The following is a 16,224-nucleotide window of genomic DNA, read 5'->3' as shown; positions in this document are numbered from 1 at the left end:
GTTTACCATAAGATTTTCTTTTTTTAAGAAAATAAAGTATAGAACAGGTAAATAAACTTTAGGAGTACAACTAGAGATAACATTATTAGTTTATATAAACATTCTGTATATGTGTCACAAAGTATATATATAAACATACACACACTCATAAAATTTCCTGGGTTGAACTAATTTTTGCTGGCTTTAAAGTTGGATTTATTTTATAAATTTATGAGATCTTTTTAAAATAGAAAGACATAAATGTATATTTTTTGCTAGATGGGATCATTCTGTACATTAATTTTTATATTCAATATTTTCCTACTGGCTTCTGTATGTTGGATTTACCTTGCTATTTTTTGTTTGTTTTGTTACTGGACATTTAGCTTGCTTCTAATTTTTCACTATTATAAATAAAGCTTTATACACTCGTTTTTTAATTTTTTTTTTTATTTTTGTTTAAAATATTCCAAATGTCCCTTTTTCTCCCCAGTGACCCACTCCACCCCATCCCACCCCCTCCCCAGTCCCTCTCCCCACCATTGTCCGTGTCCTTGGGTTGTGCATATATGCATATAAACTCTTTGGTTACTCTCTGCCCCTCCACCCACCCACCCTCCTCCAACCCTCTGACATTCGTCAGTCTGAACTATGCTTCCTGTTCATCAGTTTATTAAGTTCTTTAAATTCCACGTATAAGCGAGATCATGTGATGTTTGTCTTTCACTGCCTGGCTTATTTTGCTTAGCATAATATTCTCCAGGTCCATCCATACTGTCCCAAAGGGTACGAGATCCTTCTTTACAGCTGCATAGTATTCCACTATGTATATGTCCCACAGCTTTTTTATCCACTCATCTACTGATGGGCACTTGGGCTGTTTCCAGATCTTAGCTATTGTAAACTGTGCTGCTATGAACATAGGGGTGCATATATTCTTTCTGATTAGACCTTTACACACTCCTTATAGTTGCACTCTCATGTTTCCTTAGAATAAATTTTTAGAAATGGAATTAATATTTTATACAGTCTTGCTAAATAATTGTCTAAAAATGCTCATTACAGTTCACACTCTAACTAGCAGTGTATAAATGTAATAATTTCTTTTTTCCAGTTCGGATTCTGAAATAATAGGTTATGCTTTGGATACACTATTTAATATAATATCTAATGATGAAGAAGAAGAAGTAGGTAAGTTTCTTTTACTGTGTTTTTTGTACATAAAGTTAACTGGCTTGTACTAATTTTGCTGGTTTTAAAAGTTGAGTTTATTTTATGAATTTATTTTGGGGGGGTGTTGTTTTTGTTTTTTTGTTTTTTATGAATAAAGGAAAGACATACTCCAGAAGAGTATCTTTAAAATGATTGCCTTATGTGTAATTTGGAGATGAAATTAAATTCTTTTCTTTTAAAAAAATGTTTATTCCTCTGTTCGTATTTGGTTTTAGTTAAGCAATATGATTATTAGTAATCTCTGGATTAAATAATCATTTTTGGCTATTGATTAAAAATCATACTTTTTTATTTATATGTTATATGGTGAGCAGTATGAAGGGTTTTTTCCTAATAAATAAACTTTTAACATAGGACTCATGTTAACTTATAAAGAGCAACAATTTGTTAAATTCAGAAAGTCTTTTTTACATTGAATCTGTTTGGTGTGACATGATATGAATCAGCTTGGAATCCACACATTTCTCTTGTACATCCTTCCTTTCCTTTTTCTGTTTCAAGTTACTTGCATACTTAAAATGAGGTAGTCTGTCATTTACTTAATTTATTTTATGACAATACGTGAAACACTTGACTGGAAGTCTGTATACATTCTGTTTATATATTGTAAAAAACATATGCATTTAATAACATTCACAATGCTGTTAAAGAGTGCATTCTGACCATATTGGCTGTTGCAATAGGACATAGTGGGGTTTTATTATTCTAGACAGTCAGAAAGATGGACATATGCATGTATTTTATAAATCTAATTTACATTGAAATAGTAGGATCTTTCAAAATTCTGAGTAAACAAGTCATAAAGAAATGTAGATAATACTGAGTTTACAATATTTTTTAAAATAAAAGTACAGCAGAAATATATGTAGATATGCACTTCATGGAATATCAGATAGTAATGGGAACATTTGAAACTGGGTTATGTTGAATAGTCACAGTTTCTTGGACTTAATATCCTTTTTTTAAAATTTTTATTTCTCTTTGATATCTAGCTTACAACTAACTTCATTAATTTCTCAGGGATGAAATATCTTTAGAAAATGTAATTTGGTACCATGGGAAAAGAAGCTGTCACTCACATGACAGTACTTAAATACAGTACACACAAGAACATACTTTGAAGAAAAAGATATTGTCTAGTTATTTCTCTAAGAAAATTAGATACAACACACATGTTATAATATGTTAAAAGACTCTCTTTGCTGTTTCAAATTAGAACTTTATAGTTTATAATTTGAAAATTATAAAGAAACAATGGACCTCATTTTAGAGTTCTTTACCTAGGAGATACTTTATAACCCTTTAATGTATTGAAAAATCTGTCTCATCATCCTGAGTATATAGCATATGCTGTATCTCTTTTGCTATTTGAGTAAAATGAAATATGAGTCTCTTCTGTCAGTAGATTATATTACTTATTTGACATTTTTAAGCTCTTATTTATTGTGAATTCTACATAAGAAACCATTTTCTTTATCGGTTTTTGTAGTTTATAATGGATGATTTTTGTGTTTTAAAAAAATTGTATAGCAGCAATAATTTTTAGTTAGGTCGTTTTCCTTTGTTAGAAATTTATAATAAAATCATGTTCAGAGTCCAATTTTTTGTTTCTCTTTATATATTTGGACTCTTTACTTTTAATTCAACATCTAAAAAGATCCTTTGGCTAAAACAAGATAAATGATTCTGTACTAGAATCGCTTTTTCTAGGGAAGATTAAAATGGGAACTTAAACTTGCACCAAAAGGTAATTCTCATCGGCCCTGGCTGGGTTGCTTAGTTGGTTAGAGCTTCGTCCCCGTAAGCCAAGGTTGAAGGTTTGATCTCCAGTCAGGGCACATGCAAGAATCAACCAATGAATGCATGAATGGGTGGAACAGTGGGTTGGATCGATGTCTCTCTCTCTCTCTCTCTCTCTCTCTCTCTCTCTCTCTCTCTCTCTCTCTCTCTCTCTCTCCCTCTCCCTCTCCCTCTCCCTCTCCCTCTCCCTCTCCCTCTCCCTCTCCCTCTCCCTCTCCCTCTCCCTCTCCCTCTCCCTCTCCCTCTCCCTCTCCCTCTCCCTCTCCCTCTCCCTCTCCCTCTCCCTCTCCCTCTCCCTCTCCCTCTCCCTCTCCCTCTCCCTCTCCCTCTCCCTCTCCCTCTCCCTCTCCCTCTCCCTCTCCCTCTCCCTCTCCCTCTCCCTCTCCCTCTCCCTCTCCCTCTCCCTCTCCCTCTCCCTCTCCCTCTCCCTCTCCCTCTCCCTCTCCCTCTCCCTCTCCCTCTCCCTCTCCCTCTCCCTCTCCCTCTCCCTCTCCCTCTCCCTCTCCCTCTCCCTCTCCCTCTCCCTCTCCCTCTCCCTCTCCCTCTCCCTCTCCCTCTCCCTCTCCCTCTCCCTCTCCCTCTCCCTCTCCCTCTCCCTCTCCCTCTCCCTCTCCCTCTCCCCCTTCCTCCCCCTTTCTCCCCCCTCCCTCTGTCTCTCTTTTAAAAAGAATCAATAAATGAAGTTGGGGCAGGGTAATTCTTACCTGACATAATGGACCTCATTTTAGAGTTCTTTACCTAGGAGATACTTTATAACCCTTTAATGTATTGAAAAATCTGTCTCATCATCCTGAGTATATAGCATATGCTGTATCTCTTTTGCTATTTGAGTAAAATGAAATATGAGTCTCTTCTGTCAGTAGATTATATTACTTATTTGACATTTTTAAGCTCTTATTTATTGTGAATTCTACATAAGAAACTATTTTCTTTATCGGTCACTTTTTATGTATGTATGTATGTGTGTATTTATTTATTTATTTATTTATTTTCATGTACCTTTTCAGATGATGTTGAAGGTAAAAGGTTGTATTTACATATGCATGATGCTTTTAAGCATAATTTCTGGTAATATAAAAGGACACTGTCAAGTGACATTTCTTCTGGCTGGTAGATTGAGATTTGTTTCACTGTATAAGAACTCCTTAATTAAAGAGCAATATCTGATAATCTTATATTGCTTTTTTAAATTTTTATGACTGCTAAATCTGCTTATTGGCTAGAACACAGAAAATAGTCTAGTGCATTTAACAAAATTAAAGCTATTTCTCTGGTAGGACAATCTATTTGAATTCTTTTTTGTGTATTACCTGGAAAAATGTGAGGCAATTTTTAAAAAAATAAAAATAAAAATAATATTTGAATATGTATACATAAACATGTATACATGTGAGTTTTATCAATATTCAGTTCAGAGAATATTTAAATGTTGATATTGTCCCTTTAAAATAATGCATGCACAATAATGTCTGGTTACTGACATTTTTTATATTAATTCATAGAACTCAACAATATTGTCTTTTTTTCCGGTGGCCTGTTTCAAGTTACATATGCCTTTAACCTTGATATTTCTTTAACTCATAATTAAAGTTACCAAGTTTTATTTTATTTTGCTTTACCGTTTTTTGAGATCCTAAACTTTTTAAAATAAGGAAGGGAATATCCTTATCTAAAGGAGGTTTAAAATAGTGCACAACAAAGTTGCCTGTACCTAACAAAAAGCTAACAAGGAAACTAACTTATTAAGTTGTATAGCATTACCTTTTGTGTCATTCGAATCCCTTGTTTGAAAGCAGAAAATACTGGAGCATTACGCCTTGACTCTTGTGACAATAAGCTATTCCCTGTTGGGTAGTACAGATCAGTAGTTGTTTCTATTATTGTTTCATCGTACTTGTATAGAACATTAAAATTTACAGTGCTTTTATGTCCATTATCTTAATTGATTCTCATAGCAGCCTTGAGGTAGGTGCAATTTTTCTGTTTTCTAAAATTGGAAGCCCAGAAACCGTATAACTTCTATAGTATCATCTAGTAAGTAGAATAACAATATATTTTTGGATACATTCTTTTTTTTGGGGGGGGTATTCCATAGATCTCTGATTTAATACAAACGTTAAAAAATATAGTCATACTTGTTTAATTTACTTGATATTCCCTCACTCTGAGTTAGGACTACTTTTGTTAGAATATCTCTTTTTGTAAAGTAGTTTTGTCGTCCGTAACATGGGTTTTGAACTTGATATGGAATGGAGTTTTAAAGGGCCACAAATATTTTTGAATATTATTTATACCTGTGAAAAAAATACAACTGTAAATACACTTGAAGAATAAATGTATATATACATATTTAGTTAAAAGCCAGTCATATAAATAGGCATGAAATGTGTTCAGGGGTATATAAAGACTTCTTAAAAAAAGCAGTTTTTAATTTTATATTCCTGTCGTAGGTTTATTTTCTCTATAATAACAAAGGGCCATTTAGTTCTTATTTTTTCATTTATATTACAATAGTCATTTACTTTTACAGGTTATAATAAGTATAGCATATAAAATATAGGATGTAAAAATAGACTTAACTCTAGGAGTTTTAAAGTAAGTATATTGAATGAGAGAGGATGCTTTACTTGTCTCATATCTTTGGCTGCATGTAAAATGGATATAATTTTTCATGGGTCTAGTTTTGGTTTACAACTTGTAGATATAATTAATGTAGTAGTTTTAGCTTAATTTACTACTACACCAAAATAGCTTTGTATGTTACTTTAATTGCTTAGCTAATTTTTGTGGCACTCTACATTAAAGTTCAGAAGTGCTATCTTATACTTAAATAGAGTTCATCTCATTAATAGCTTTTTAAAATTGACAATATTAAACCAGAAGGAACCATTGATCTTTGGAACAGGGTTATATTTTACTAGTTCATTTCAAAACATGGGTCTTAATTATATACTGTTAAGTTACAGTATTTTATACTTTAAAGCTGCAGAGTAAATCAAATATGTTAACTCTCCTTCTTGCTAAGTCATTAGCTTATGCTCAGTGCAAACAGGAATTAAACATTTTCTTGGGTTAAACCCTCATTCCTTAAAGTGTAGATGTGTCCCAGAATACTTTGTATTAAAAGGGGTCCATAATTAAATAAACAGAATATACTATATTGCCTTCTGAAGCATCACAAAATTTAAATAAATGTAGTAAGTGCTGAGTATCCTGTAGTAAAAAAACCTATTCATCTTTGTTTAATCCAACTACATGTGTGCGCGCAGGCACCTGCTTTCCTCAGTTACATATTTACACGCCATAATGCCCTGCATTTTGAGAAATACTAACCAAGGCTTAAACCCCCAGCTTAGTTGTTTGCATTTATCCACATAAATGTTTCAGCACTTTAAAAAAACATTTCATGGAAAGAATTCATCAAGTCTGTATGTGCTTTTTTTTCTGCTTTAGATTATTTTACAAGTTTTAATAGTCTCCTAGTGTCTGACTTTTATTTTGAGCTTTTCTTTGACAGTCACAGTCTTTTGGCCCATAAGCATTGTCTGTCTTATAAGCAAAATTGTTTGACCTACTTAGTATTTTAAATAATTTAAATAAGTTGCAAGTATTACAAATTGGGAGCTTTCACATCGGTTTTTGGGTCTTAGACTTCTTTTTAAAAATCTGAAGACTGATGACACCTGGGCCTGCATTCTCACATGGCAGCAGTCAGCTGGAGCTGAGTAACTGCTGCTTCCCTTAGACAAGGCACATACTCTCCATGCTCCCTGTTGTCTTATACCAGCCAGCTTCACTCATACAGTACTCCCCTGCCCCTGGAATGGAATTTATATTCTCTACTATAATAACCTCAAATAAAAACCATTATATAATAAATTATATTTCAGAAGCATTATTTAGTTATATGTACCCAAGTATTGTCTCATGCAACAAATATGAATGTATGTTAATGAAAGATAGTCCTACAAAGCAACTGCAATTAGGTCATCACATTGCTGTGATCTTAATTTCTAGAGGGAGATAATTCTAAGGGGGAGACAGTAAGTTACATAGGTAGATTTCTCATGTATTTGGAGAGCTATTCACTTGATATGTGTTCCCCATAGGCCACTTTTTGTACAGGTTTTTTTTTTAATGTGTTTTTATTGATTTCAGAGAGAGGAATGGAGAGGGGGAGAGAGAAACATCAACGATGAGAGAGAGTCATTGATTGGCTGCCTCCTGCATGCACCCTATGGAAGATTGAGCCCACAGCCCTGGCATGTGCCCTGACCGAGGACTGAACCATGACCTCCTGGTTCATGGGTCGATGCTCAACCACTGAGCCACACCGTCCGGGCTTTGTACACTTTTTTAATCTGTTTTTTTAATCTATAAAATTTTATTGGAATTGGGCTAGTTATTTGTTCCTGGTACCATCTCACACATACCCATGGTTTGTTAGGGTTCGGGGGTGACTTAAAACAAGACAGACTCCTTAGCCCACTGAATCTTACGGTATTTTATTGTCTATGTGACATTTACCATACATACCCTGAGAATCAGGGCTCCTATTTATAGCTAATTCCAAAGAGGGAGATTTTTAAAAGATTTTATCACCTCCCAAATTCTCATATTTTCCAATTTCTTTGTAATCTTCCTTTCCATAATTACATCAACTTTTAAATAAAAAGGGAAGAGTTTGTAGTTCTTGCTACTTACCTGGTCTTATTTCTTTCTCAGCTCCACTGATAAATTCACCTTTGACTTTGAAAATCACAATTTACTATGCAGATTTTTACATTCAAAGGTGTGTGAATAATTAGGGCACAGAATTTTATCAGCTCCCAAAGGAACAACAGACAATCCTTTAAGTGCATCCATGACATGGAATGTCCCTTGAGCCTACTCTAGTTATGTTTGAGTATTAGACTTCCTTATGATTAATATGCCTTTGTAGCATCAAGCCTCTGTCATCTTAACGTAATACCCTTAATGTATCAATGATTGTGCAGTAACATGATGATTGCTTTTAAATGTTGTTTTTTCATCCCTTCATCCCCTCCTCTACCTGTTTTGTTTTTTCTGAAGTGGAAATAGAGACTGCTTCCCTAAACAATTCTTCTAAAGGCACCATTATTCTAAGATATCAAATTTAACGGGTTGAATAGAAAATCAGCTGTTTGGTAAATTTAAAAAAATATGCAGCGCCTGGCCAGGCATAGCTCAGCAGTTGAGTGTTGGCCTAGCGTCCAGGAGATTGTGGCTCGATTCCCGGTCAGGCACATGCCTGGGTTGCAGGCTCTGTCCCCAGTTGGGGGCGTACAGGAGGCAGCCGATCATGACTGTTATCATTGATGTTTCTGTCTCTCTCCCCCTGCCTTCCTCTCTCTGAAATCAATAAAGATCTATTAAATAAAATAAAATAATAAAATAAAATGCAGCAAATTTATTTTTATTTAGCACCCAGTCATAAACGCAAATAACTACTTTTCTTGATTGATTGCATGTAACTTTTATGAGAATGAGATAAATCAATATCAGGACTTATTTATAGACAGTCATGTTTCTGAGAGTATCATAGGATATACTTTTTTTAACATCTTTTACATGTTGGTGATAATACTAATTAATGGTAACTTACAAGAAACTGAAATATTTTTCTGAATCATCAAAAGAAGATTGTTATGTTTAATTGTAAAACTTGATGATACATATACATATATAGCTTATATCTTAAATCTTGGGGAATGCAACTAGCATCTTGTGGGTAAAGACCAGGGTTGCTGCTTAAAGTCCTACAGTGCATATGGAGCCTCCCACAACAATATCAATGTCGATAGTGCCAAGGTTGAGAAATCCTCTTAGGCATAATGATAATAATGTTGATATTACTACTTACTGAGCATTGATTATCATCAAGCACTATGTTAGGTATTGTACTTACTTTGAATCCTCAAAGAAAACTATGTGAAAGACATTGTCCCCATTTTACAAATAAAGAAAGTGAGGTTTGATATTTTTAGGCTCTCTGACCAAAGTGATGCAGCTACAGAGTGGTTGAATATGGGTTTAATTTGACTACTCCATGCCCTCGCCATTCTGTGCATAAACAGAAATTACCTCTACCTGTGTTAGCAGTGCTACTTCCTTTCTTGATCATATTAAGTTCAGAGATAACACTTGACCTGTCGGCTTATTTGGTAGTGAATCACTGTTTTTTCCTTGAAACACTTCCTTCATTTATTTCTCAGTCGCCCCAATCAGGGAAGCCCTGTTTTTCTTCCGGTCTCACTGAGCTACTATTCCTTTGTCTCCTTTGCTGTTTTCTTTCTCACCTCCCCAACCTCTTAACATTGGAATGTCCCATGGCATAGATTTCTCTTTTTCTCCATTCTTTCCCTTGGGGATCTCATCTAGGCTTGTGACTTCAGATATCATTTATATGCTTGCCACTTTCACATGTATATATCCAACTCAGACCTTTCCACTGAAGGTTGTAATTGTGTATTCACATACTTACTTGATATCTCCACTTGGCTTTCTACACACACACACACACTCATAGCTTTATTGAAGTATAATTAAAATAACTGCACATATATAAATGTACAATTTTATGAGTTTCGACATATAAACCCATGAAACCATTACCACTACCACCAAAATAGTAAATATATTTAAAAGTCTTCATGTACTTATATATTTGTAATCTACCCTTCCTCCTCCTAGTCCCCATTCAATCACAGATCTGTTTTTGTCACTGTAAAGTACTTTGCATTTTTCTAGAATTTTATATAAGTGAGATTATACAGTATATACTCTTTTTTATTTTGTGGGGGGTTTCGGTCTATTTTTTTTCAACATAATTATTTTTATTTTCATCCATGTTGTATATCAATAGTTCATTTCTTTTTATTGTTGAGTAGTATTCTGGTGTATGTATATACAACAATTTGTTAATCCATTCCACTTTTGGTGGGCATTTGGATTGTTTCCAGTTTTTAGCTGTTCCAATTAAAGTTTCTATAAATAATCATGTATAAGTCTTTATGTGGATATATATTTTCATTTCTCTTGAGTAAATGCCTGGAAATAGAATGGCAGAGTGATAATAGTAGGCGTATGTTTACTTTATAAGAAAATGTCAAACCATTTTTCAAAGTAGTTGTACCGTTTTACATTGCCACTAGTAATGTGCAAGTCCTAGTTCTTCCACATTCTCTCCAATACTTGGTAATGAAATGGTCATTCTTTTTAAATTTTAGCTGTTCTAATAGGGAAATGATATTTCATGGTTGTTTTAATTTGTATTTTCATAATGAATAATTATATTAAACAACTTTTCGTGTGCTTATTTGCCATCTGTATATCTTTCTTCTTTGGTGAAGTGTTTGTTCCAATCTTTTGTCTTTCTTACTAGTTTGTTTGTCTTCTTTCTTCAGTTGTAAGAGTTCTTTATATATTCTAGATACAAGTCAGTTGTGATATGTATTTCACAAATATTTTCTCCCTGACTTGACTTTTCATTTTCTTAACATTGTATCTTGAAGAGCAGAAGTTTTAACTTTTGGTTAAATTCAGTTTTCTTTTATAATTTAGGCTTTTTGTTTCCTATTTATAAAATCTTTGCTAAACCTAAAATCACTAAGATTTTCTCCTATGATTTTTTTGAAAGTTTTATAGTTTTAATTCTTATGCTTAAATCTGTGGTCCATATCTACTTTTTACACTTAGGTCTTTGATCCATTTTGAGCTATGGATCTATTTCTGGACTTTATTCTATTGGTCTGTATTTCTGTCCTTTTGACTATGTGACACTGTCTTGATTACTATAACTTTATAATAAATCTTGAAATTATTTAGTAAGACCTCCAACTTTTTCAGTCCTGTGTTCTTTTTCAAAATTGCTTTGGCCTATTTAGGTTCTTTGCAGTCCCATATCAATTTTAGAATCAATTTGGCAATTTATATTTTAAAAACTGACTTGAGATTTTGATTGGGATTCTGTTGAATCTGTGAATTGAATTAGGGAAAACTACCATCTACACAATATTGCACCTTCTAGTACAAAAACACAGTGTGTGTGTGTGTATATATATATATATATATATATATATATATATATATATATATATATATGTATGTATTTACATCTTTAATATTTCTCAGCAACATTTTGGAGTTTTCAAAGTATAGGTCTTATACATCTTTTATAAAATATATCCCTAAGTCTTTAATATTTTTGGTGCTGTTTCAAGTGGTATTGTTTTTTAAACTTCAGTCTCTAATTGTTCATTGCCAGTACATAGAAATATAGTTAATTTTGTATACTGACCTTTTATTCCCCACAACTTTGCTAAATCCACTTACTAGTTTGAATAGCTTTTTTGTAGATTCCATAGGATTTTCTACATAGACAAACATGTCGTCTGTAAATAGAGTTTTACTTCTTCCTTTTAAATCTGCATGCCTTTTATTTCTTTTTCTTGCCTATGGCACTGACTGAGATTCCAGTACAATGTCAACCAGAAGTGGTAAAAGTGGATATTCTTGCTCTTTCCTGATCTTAAGTAGAGAGCATTAGTGTGATGTTAGTGGTAAGTTTTGTACAGATGCCCTTTCCTACCCAGTCTTGTGACTTTACATATCATTTATGTTTACCATTCTGCTGTATATATCTAACCCAAACTTCTCCACATTTATGCTTGTATTTATCCAACTGCTCACTTGATACTCCTTTCAGATTTTTGTAAGGTCTCTCAAATCGAACACCAAAACTAAACTTCTTCCTGTACTCTCAAGTTGCTTTTCCCATCTTTCCAATTCAGTTCCTCAGGCCAAAACCTGGGAATCACTCTTTTCTTTCTTTTTTTTTTTTTTGGTCTTTTCATACCCCTCTATGTACTGTGTCAGCAAATCCTATTCAATTTTCATAAAGTTATGACCACTGATGTCTAAGCCCTCTTGACCCTGATTTTATCTTCTTTCTGTCGCCCTTTTTTCCTTGCTCCCTGACATTCTATGCTCAGCACAGCAGCCAGAGTAATTCTTTTAAAACTAAAGTATATTTTGTTTTAAGTAATGTAGTTTTGAGATTCAGAAACTGTGAATTCTTTTATGGATACAAGAGCTAAGAGAAATATTTCTTAGAGTTTTTGAAGGATAAACCCAGCATATTTGGATGTGTAATCAGTATTGGATAACATTTTATTTCTACTTGTAGTCTCTTGTTTCTCTTTCCTCTACAAACACTGATGCGATTATCACTGTCACTGTTGGATTGCTTTGCTTTTTTTGTTATCTGCTAGTGTTTTGGGGTGTTTTTTTTTTTCATTTCTAAAGTACATTAATATTAAACTCTTATATTTAAAAAAGAAGTGTTTGAGGGATAATAAATAGGTTTGATCTTGATTGCCAGCGTCATTGGTTTATAGTCACTGCAGTTGATGCTGTGATCAGTTGGCTGTTTCTGGTGTGGGTTAGGAAATGGGGAAAAGTGTACTTGCCATCTTAAACTGTGTTTATAGTATAGGCAGATTTTAAATGATAATATGCTTTGGCAGTTGTTGCTTCAGTAGTTTTTAGTGATCCTTTATGTTTTTGACAGAGTGCATTGAAACAACAAATAGTTTAAAGACGTTTAAGGACAAATATAAAATTCTTTAAAGAATAAATGAGAAATTAAATGTCAAGTTCTAATGTTATTGCCAAATAACTGTAGATATATATGTTAACTTTTTTTTAAAAAAGATACTGAAAAATCCACAAGTAACTGGTTAATTTTATAATTAAATTATTTAACACAGTAACACTAACAGTAAGGACATGTTCAATAATGTTTTCAGGGCAGGAGGTTTTGAGGCATAATTCACATATAGTAAAATTTACTTCTTGGGGTTTTATAATCCTTTGTGTTTGGACAAATGTGTACAGTAGTATAACCACAATCACACTAGAGAGAGAATGTTTCCATCACCCCAGTAAGTTTCCTTGTACCCTAATTAGAAGTTTAACCTAAAAATGTCCTCAAGAAATATCTTTTGTTTATTATATTTAAATAGTTAAAGAATAAAACTTTGAAATTGCCATTTGCAACATGGATGGATTTTGAGAGTATTATGCCAAGTAAAATAAGTCAGATGGCAAAGGACAAGAACCACTCATATATGGGATAGAAAGCCAAAAGCAGTAAACGAATGCATAAAACAAATAAAAAACAAACCCCTAGATGCAGACAACTGAGTGGTGGCTACCAGAGGGTAGGAGGGGGCGGTGAAGAAGGTTAGAGGGTCAGGTGATGGCGACAGAAAGAGACTATGCTTCAGCTGGTAAACGCACAGTAGGGTGTACAGATGGATTATAAAGTACACCTGAGGTTTGTGTAATGTTATTAACAGTATTACCCCAGTAAACTTAATAATAATGAAAAAGTAAACATTTATTTAAATGACTTTGAAAATTGTTTTAAGGATATGATTTTTGGCATTATTGTGATATCACTACCAGCCACACTGTTCCAAGTAAATTATCATTTCTGCTTAGCTCCCTCAAAAAAAGCGTACTTTAACATAAAATGGCATCATATTGAAGTGCTTTATCTTTTAATATTACAGAAGAAAATTCCACAAGACAGAGTGAGGATTTGGGAAGCCAGTTTACAGAAATTTTTATTAAGCAGCAAGAAAATGTCACTCTCCTGTTATCTTTATTGGAGGTAAAGAACCTGGGCATTTTGTTATCTTAATAAGCTTCTTTTGTTACCCTTTTGGGTAAAGCATCATATACATATCTATACATATGTCTTTTTAAAATAGTGAAATTTGTTGTATCATTGACTATAAATAATCCTGTTAAAATGCTAAGCTTACAGTATTTCCATTTTTACAAAATACTGTTTTATCTAGTTAGTAGCAATGAATAAGTTTAATCAATTTATATCAACTACTTTTTTATTGTTTTTATATTTCTTAAAGTTTGCTAAATTTTTCTTGTGGCTTTTGGCACCACTATTAAGTTGAAAAATGTCTTATTTTGAAAATGTAAATATTTTAAATTCTTATATTGCAGGAATTTGATTTCCATGTCCGCTGGCCTGGTGTGAAGCTTCTTACTTCTCTTTTAAAACACCTAGGGCCTCAGGTGCAGCAAATTATTTTAGTCAGTCCCATGGGTAAGTGACTCATCTTCCTTATATCATTTTTATTTAAAAGTCAGGATTATTCCTAAAGAGGGGGACTGAAATGATGTGTTAATAAATTGTTTATAATTTGAATCACTACTTATATTTTTGATCTGCCAGTATTTTTCACATGGTTGTGTGTTGTAGGTGTGTCAAGACTGATGGACTTACTAGCGGATTCCAGGGAAGTTATACGTAATGATGTAAGTTAAATTTGAAAAAGCAACCTAAGAATATGCAGCTTTTGTTTTCTCTCTTCGCAGATTAAATATTTGTTGACTCTTAATCAGAGTCATGAGGAGTTAGATATGGAAAGTTGGGATAATGCCAGTCTTTTAGACATTTTTAAGTTATGTACAAGACCACATTATTTCGTTTCCTGCCTACCCAGTATTTTGACTTAGACAACTGATTTTGCTATTCAAATTTATGTCTTCCACAAGTTTAGGATTTCTTTCATTCTCTTCTGAAAGTCTACATCCAGAGTAAAGCTTGCACATTGAACTGTGTAAGCTTGAAGCATCGCATTTGTAATCCTCACCCTCATTTGATTGAACACATATTTCATTGGATTTTCCTTGTAACCTCTGTTTAACTATAGAGCGTGATTTGCTCGGGAGTTATTTTCCATTTTTATTTTAATATTTGCATATAAGTTGAATATTTTGTATTGATGCAATATTTTTTACTTGAATATTTTTCTCTGTTATCTACAACTTGATCAAAACTAATACTTTAGACAGCAATTGGAAACATCTTTTTAAAATTAAATTCTAGAGCTGGGAGATTATATCAAACTAATTCAATCTCCAAATTTACACAGAGATGCCCAAAACTCCTGGAAACCAAGTGACTTCTTTGTTAGCAATGTCTTTCTCATCTTTGTATTTGTGGTCCCTGTCCCTGTGCCTTTCTCATCCTAAGCGCTAGTAAAAATCATTTGGATTGATCTTAGCGTCACAACTGGTTAGTGGCAAAGCAGAGAAAAAACTGGAATGCTCTTCACTTTTCTATTCCATTTAGACAGTTTTTTTTAGCTTTGTATTTAACATTTTTTGGTATGTTTTGTCAACGCAGTACCGTAAGTGGTGAAATAACATAGTAATGTAGCTCATGAGAAGGACATGTTGTATTCTTTAATCTTCTTTTAAGAATTATCTTATTTAAATGCATACCCATCTAGGAGGAATTTTGAGTTCCTTTCCTTGATTAAAATATTACTATATATCTTAAACCTAAACTTGTTTTTCTGCTTTTCTCTTGGTCTTCAGTTTACGTAAGATAATACCATACAAACCATTTAATGAATGCTTCCTGGATTGCTATTAGTATCATTACCATTTATTTTCATTTTCAGATTTAATGTGTGTGTGTGTGTGTGTGTGTGTGTGTGTGTGTGTGTGTGTGTGTAAATTGCAATATCCTGGTTCTTAAATATGCCATTTTCTTTAACTCTCTACTGTTTTTTCCCCCTGCTCCTAACCTTGTTTATGTTGTTTTTCATTATAATTAAGGATTAACATATTTTTGTTGTAACATCTAAATTCTTGGTTTTTACATGTTTTACAGCCATCTTTTCTTTTGATTTCAGTAAACCTGTTTATTTAAATATTTTTGTGAATACTCACTGTCATAACATTATGTAATGTTATATATTACATCAGCAATTTTCAACCTTTTTCATCTCATGGCACACATAAACTAATTACTAAAATTCTGCAGCACACCAAAAAATATATTTTTTGCCAATCTGACCAAAAAAAGGTATAACTTTTGTTCATTCACACCAGATGGCAATTTTTGTGTTTATTGTTGTCATTTTTTTATTTGACAATCTAAGGGAAAAGAATTCAGTGCCCCTAACTAAATAGTCAGGAATTGCACGTTTTCAAATTCTTATGGCACATCACTGACGCTGCACGCCAGTTGAAAATCGTTGCATTACGTTATAGAATGCATGGTAAGCCATAATATACCACAGTTGACACTAGCATCCAGAGCCAATGAACTGAAACCTCTGGCAGTTATTAGTATCACTCTGTGACTAC

General features: G+C 33.2%; 1 protein-coding gene across 2 annotated transcripts in view; it reads left to right on the top strand.

Annotated features, from left to right (window-relative positions):
- Positions 1-16,224, top strand: part of USO1 (USO1 vesicle transport factor) — a 74,747-nt gene that overhangs the window by 20,062 nt on the left and 38,461 nt on the right. For both annotated transcript variants that reach the window (XM_016207551.2, XM_016207549.2), the window contains exons 4-7: positions 1,094-1,170; positions 13,611-13,711; positions 14,065-14,167; positions 14,324-14,379. In XM_016207551.2, the coding sequence (XP_016063037.1) occupies positions 1,094-1,170; positions 13,611-13,711; positions 14,065-14,167; positions 14,324-14,379 (337 nt within the window). The remainder of the gene's footprint in view (positions 1-1,093; positions 1,171-13,610; positions 13,712-14,064; positions 14,168-14,323; positions 14,380-16,224) is intronic.

Source organism: Miniopterus natalensis, chromosome 1, assembly GCF_054644295.1.
Source record: "Miniopterus natalensis isolate mMinNat1 chromosome 1, mMinNat1.hap1, whole genome shotgun sequence".
NCBI lineage: Eukaryota > Metazoa > Chordata > Mammalia > Chiroptera > Miniopteridae > Miniopterus > Miniopterus natalensis.
Note: the sequence above shows the minus strand (reverse complement) of the source record. Positions and strands in the feature narration are given on the sequence as shown.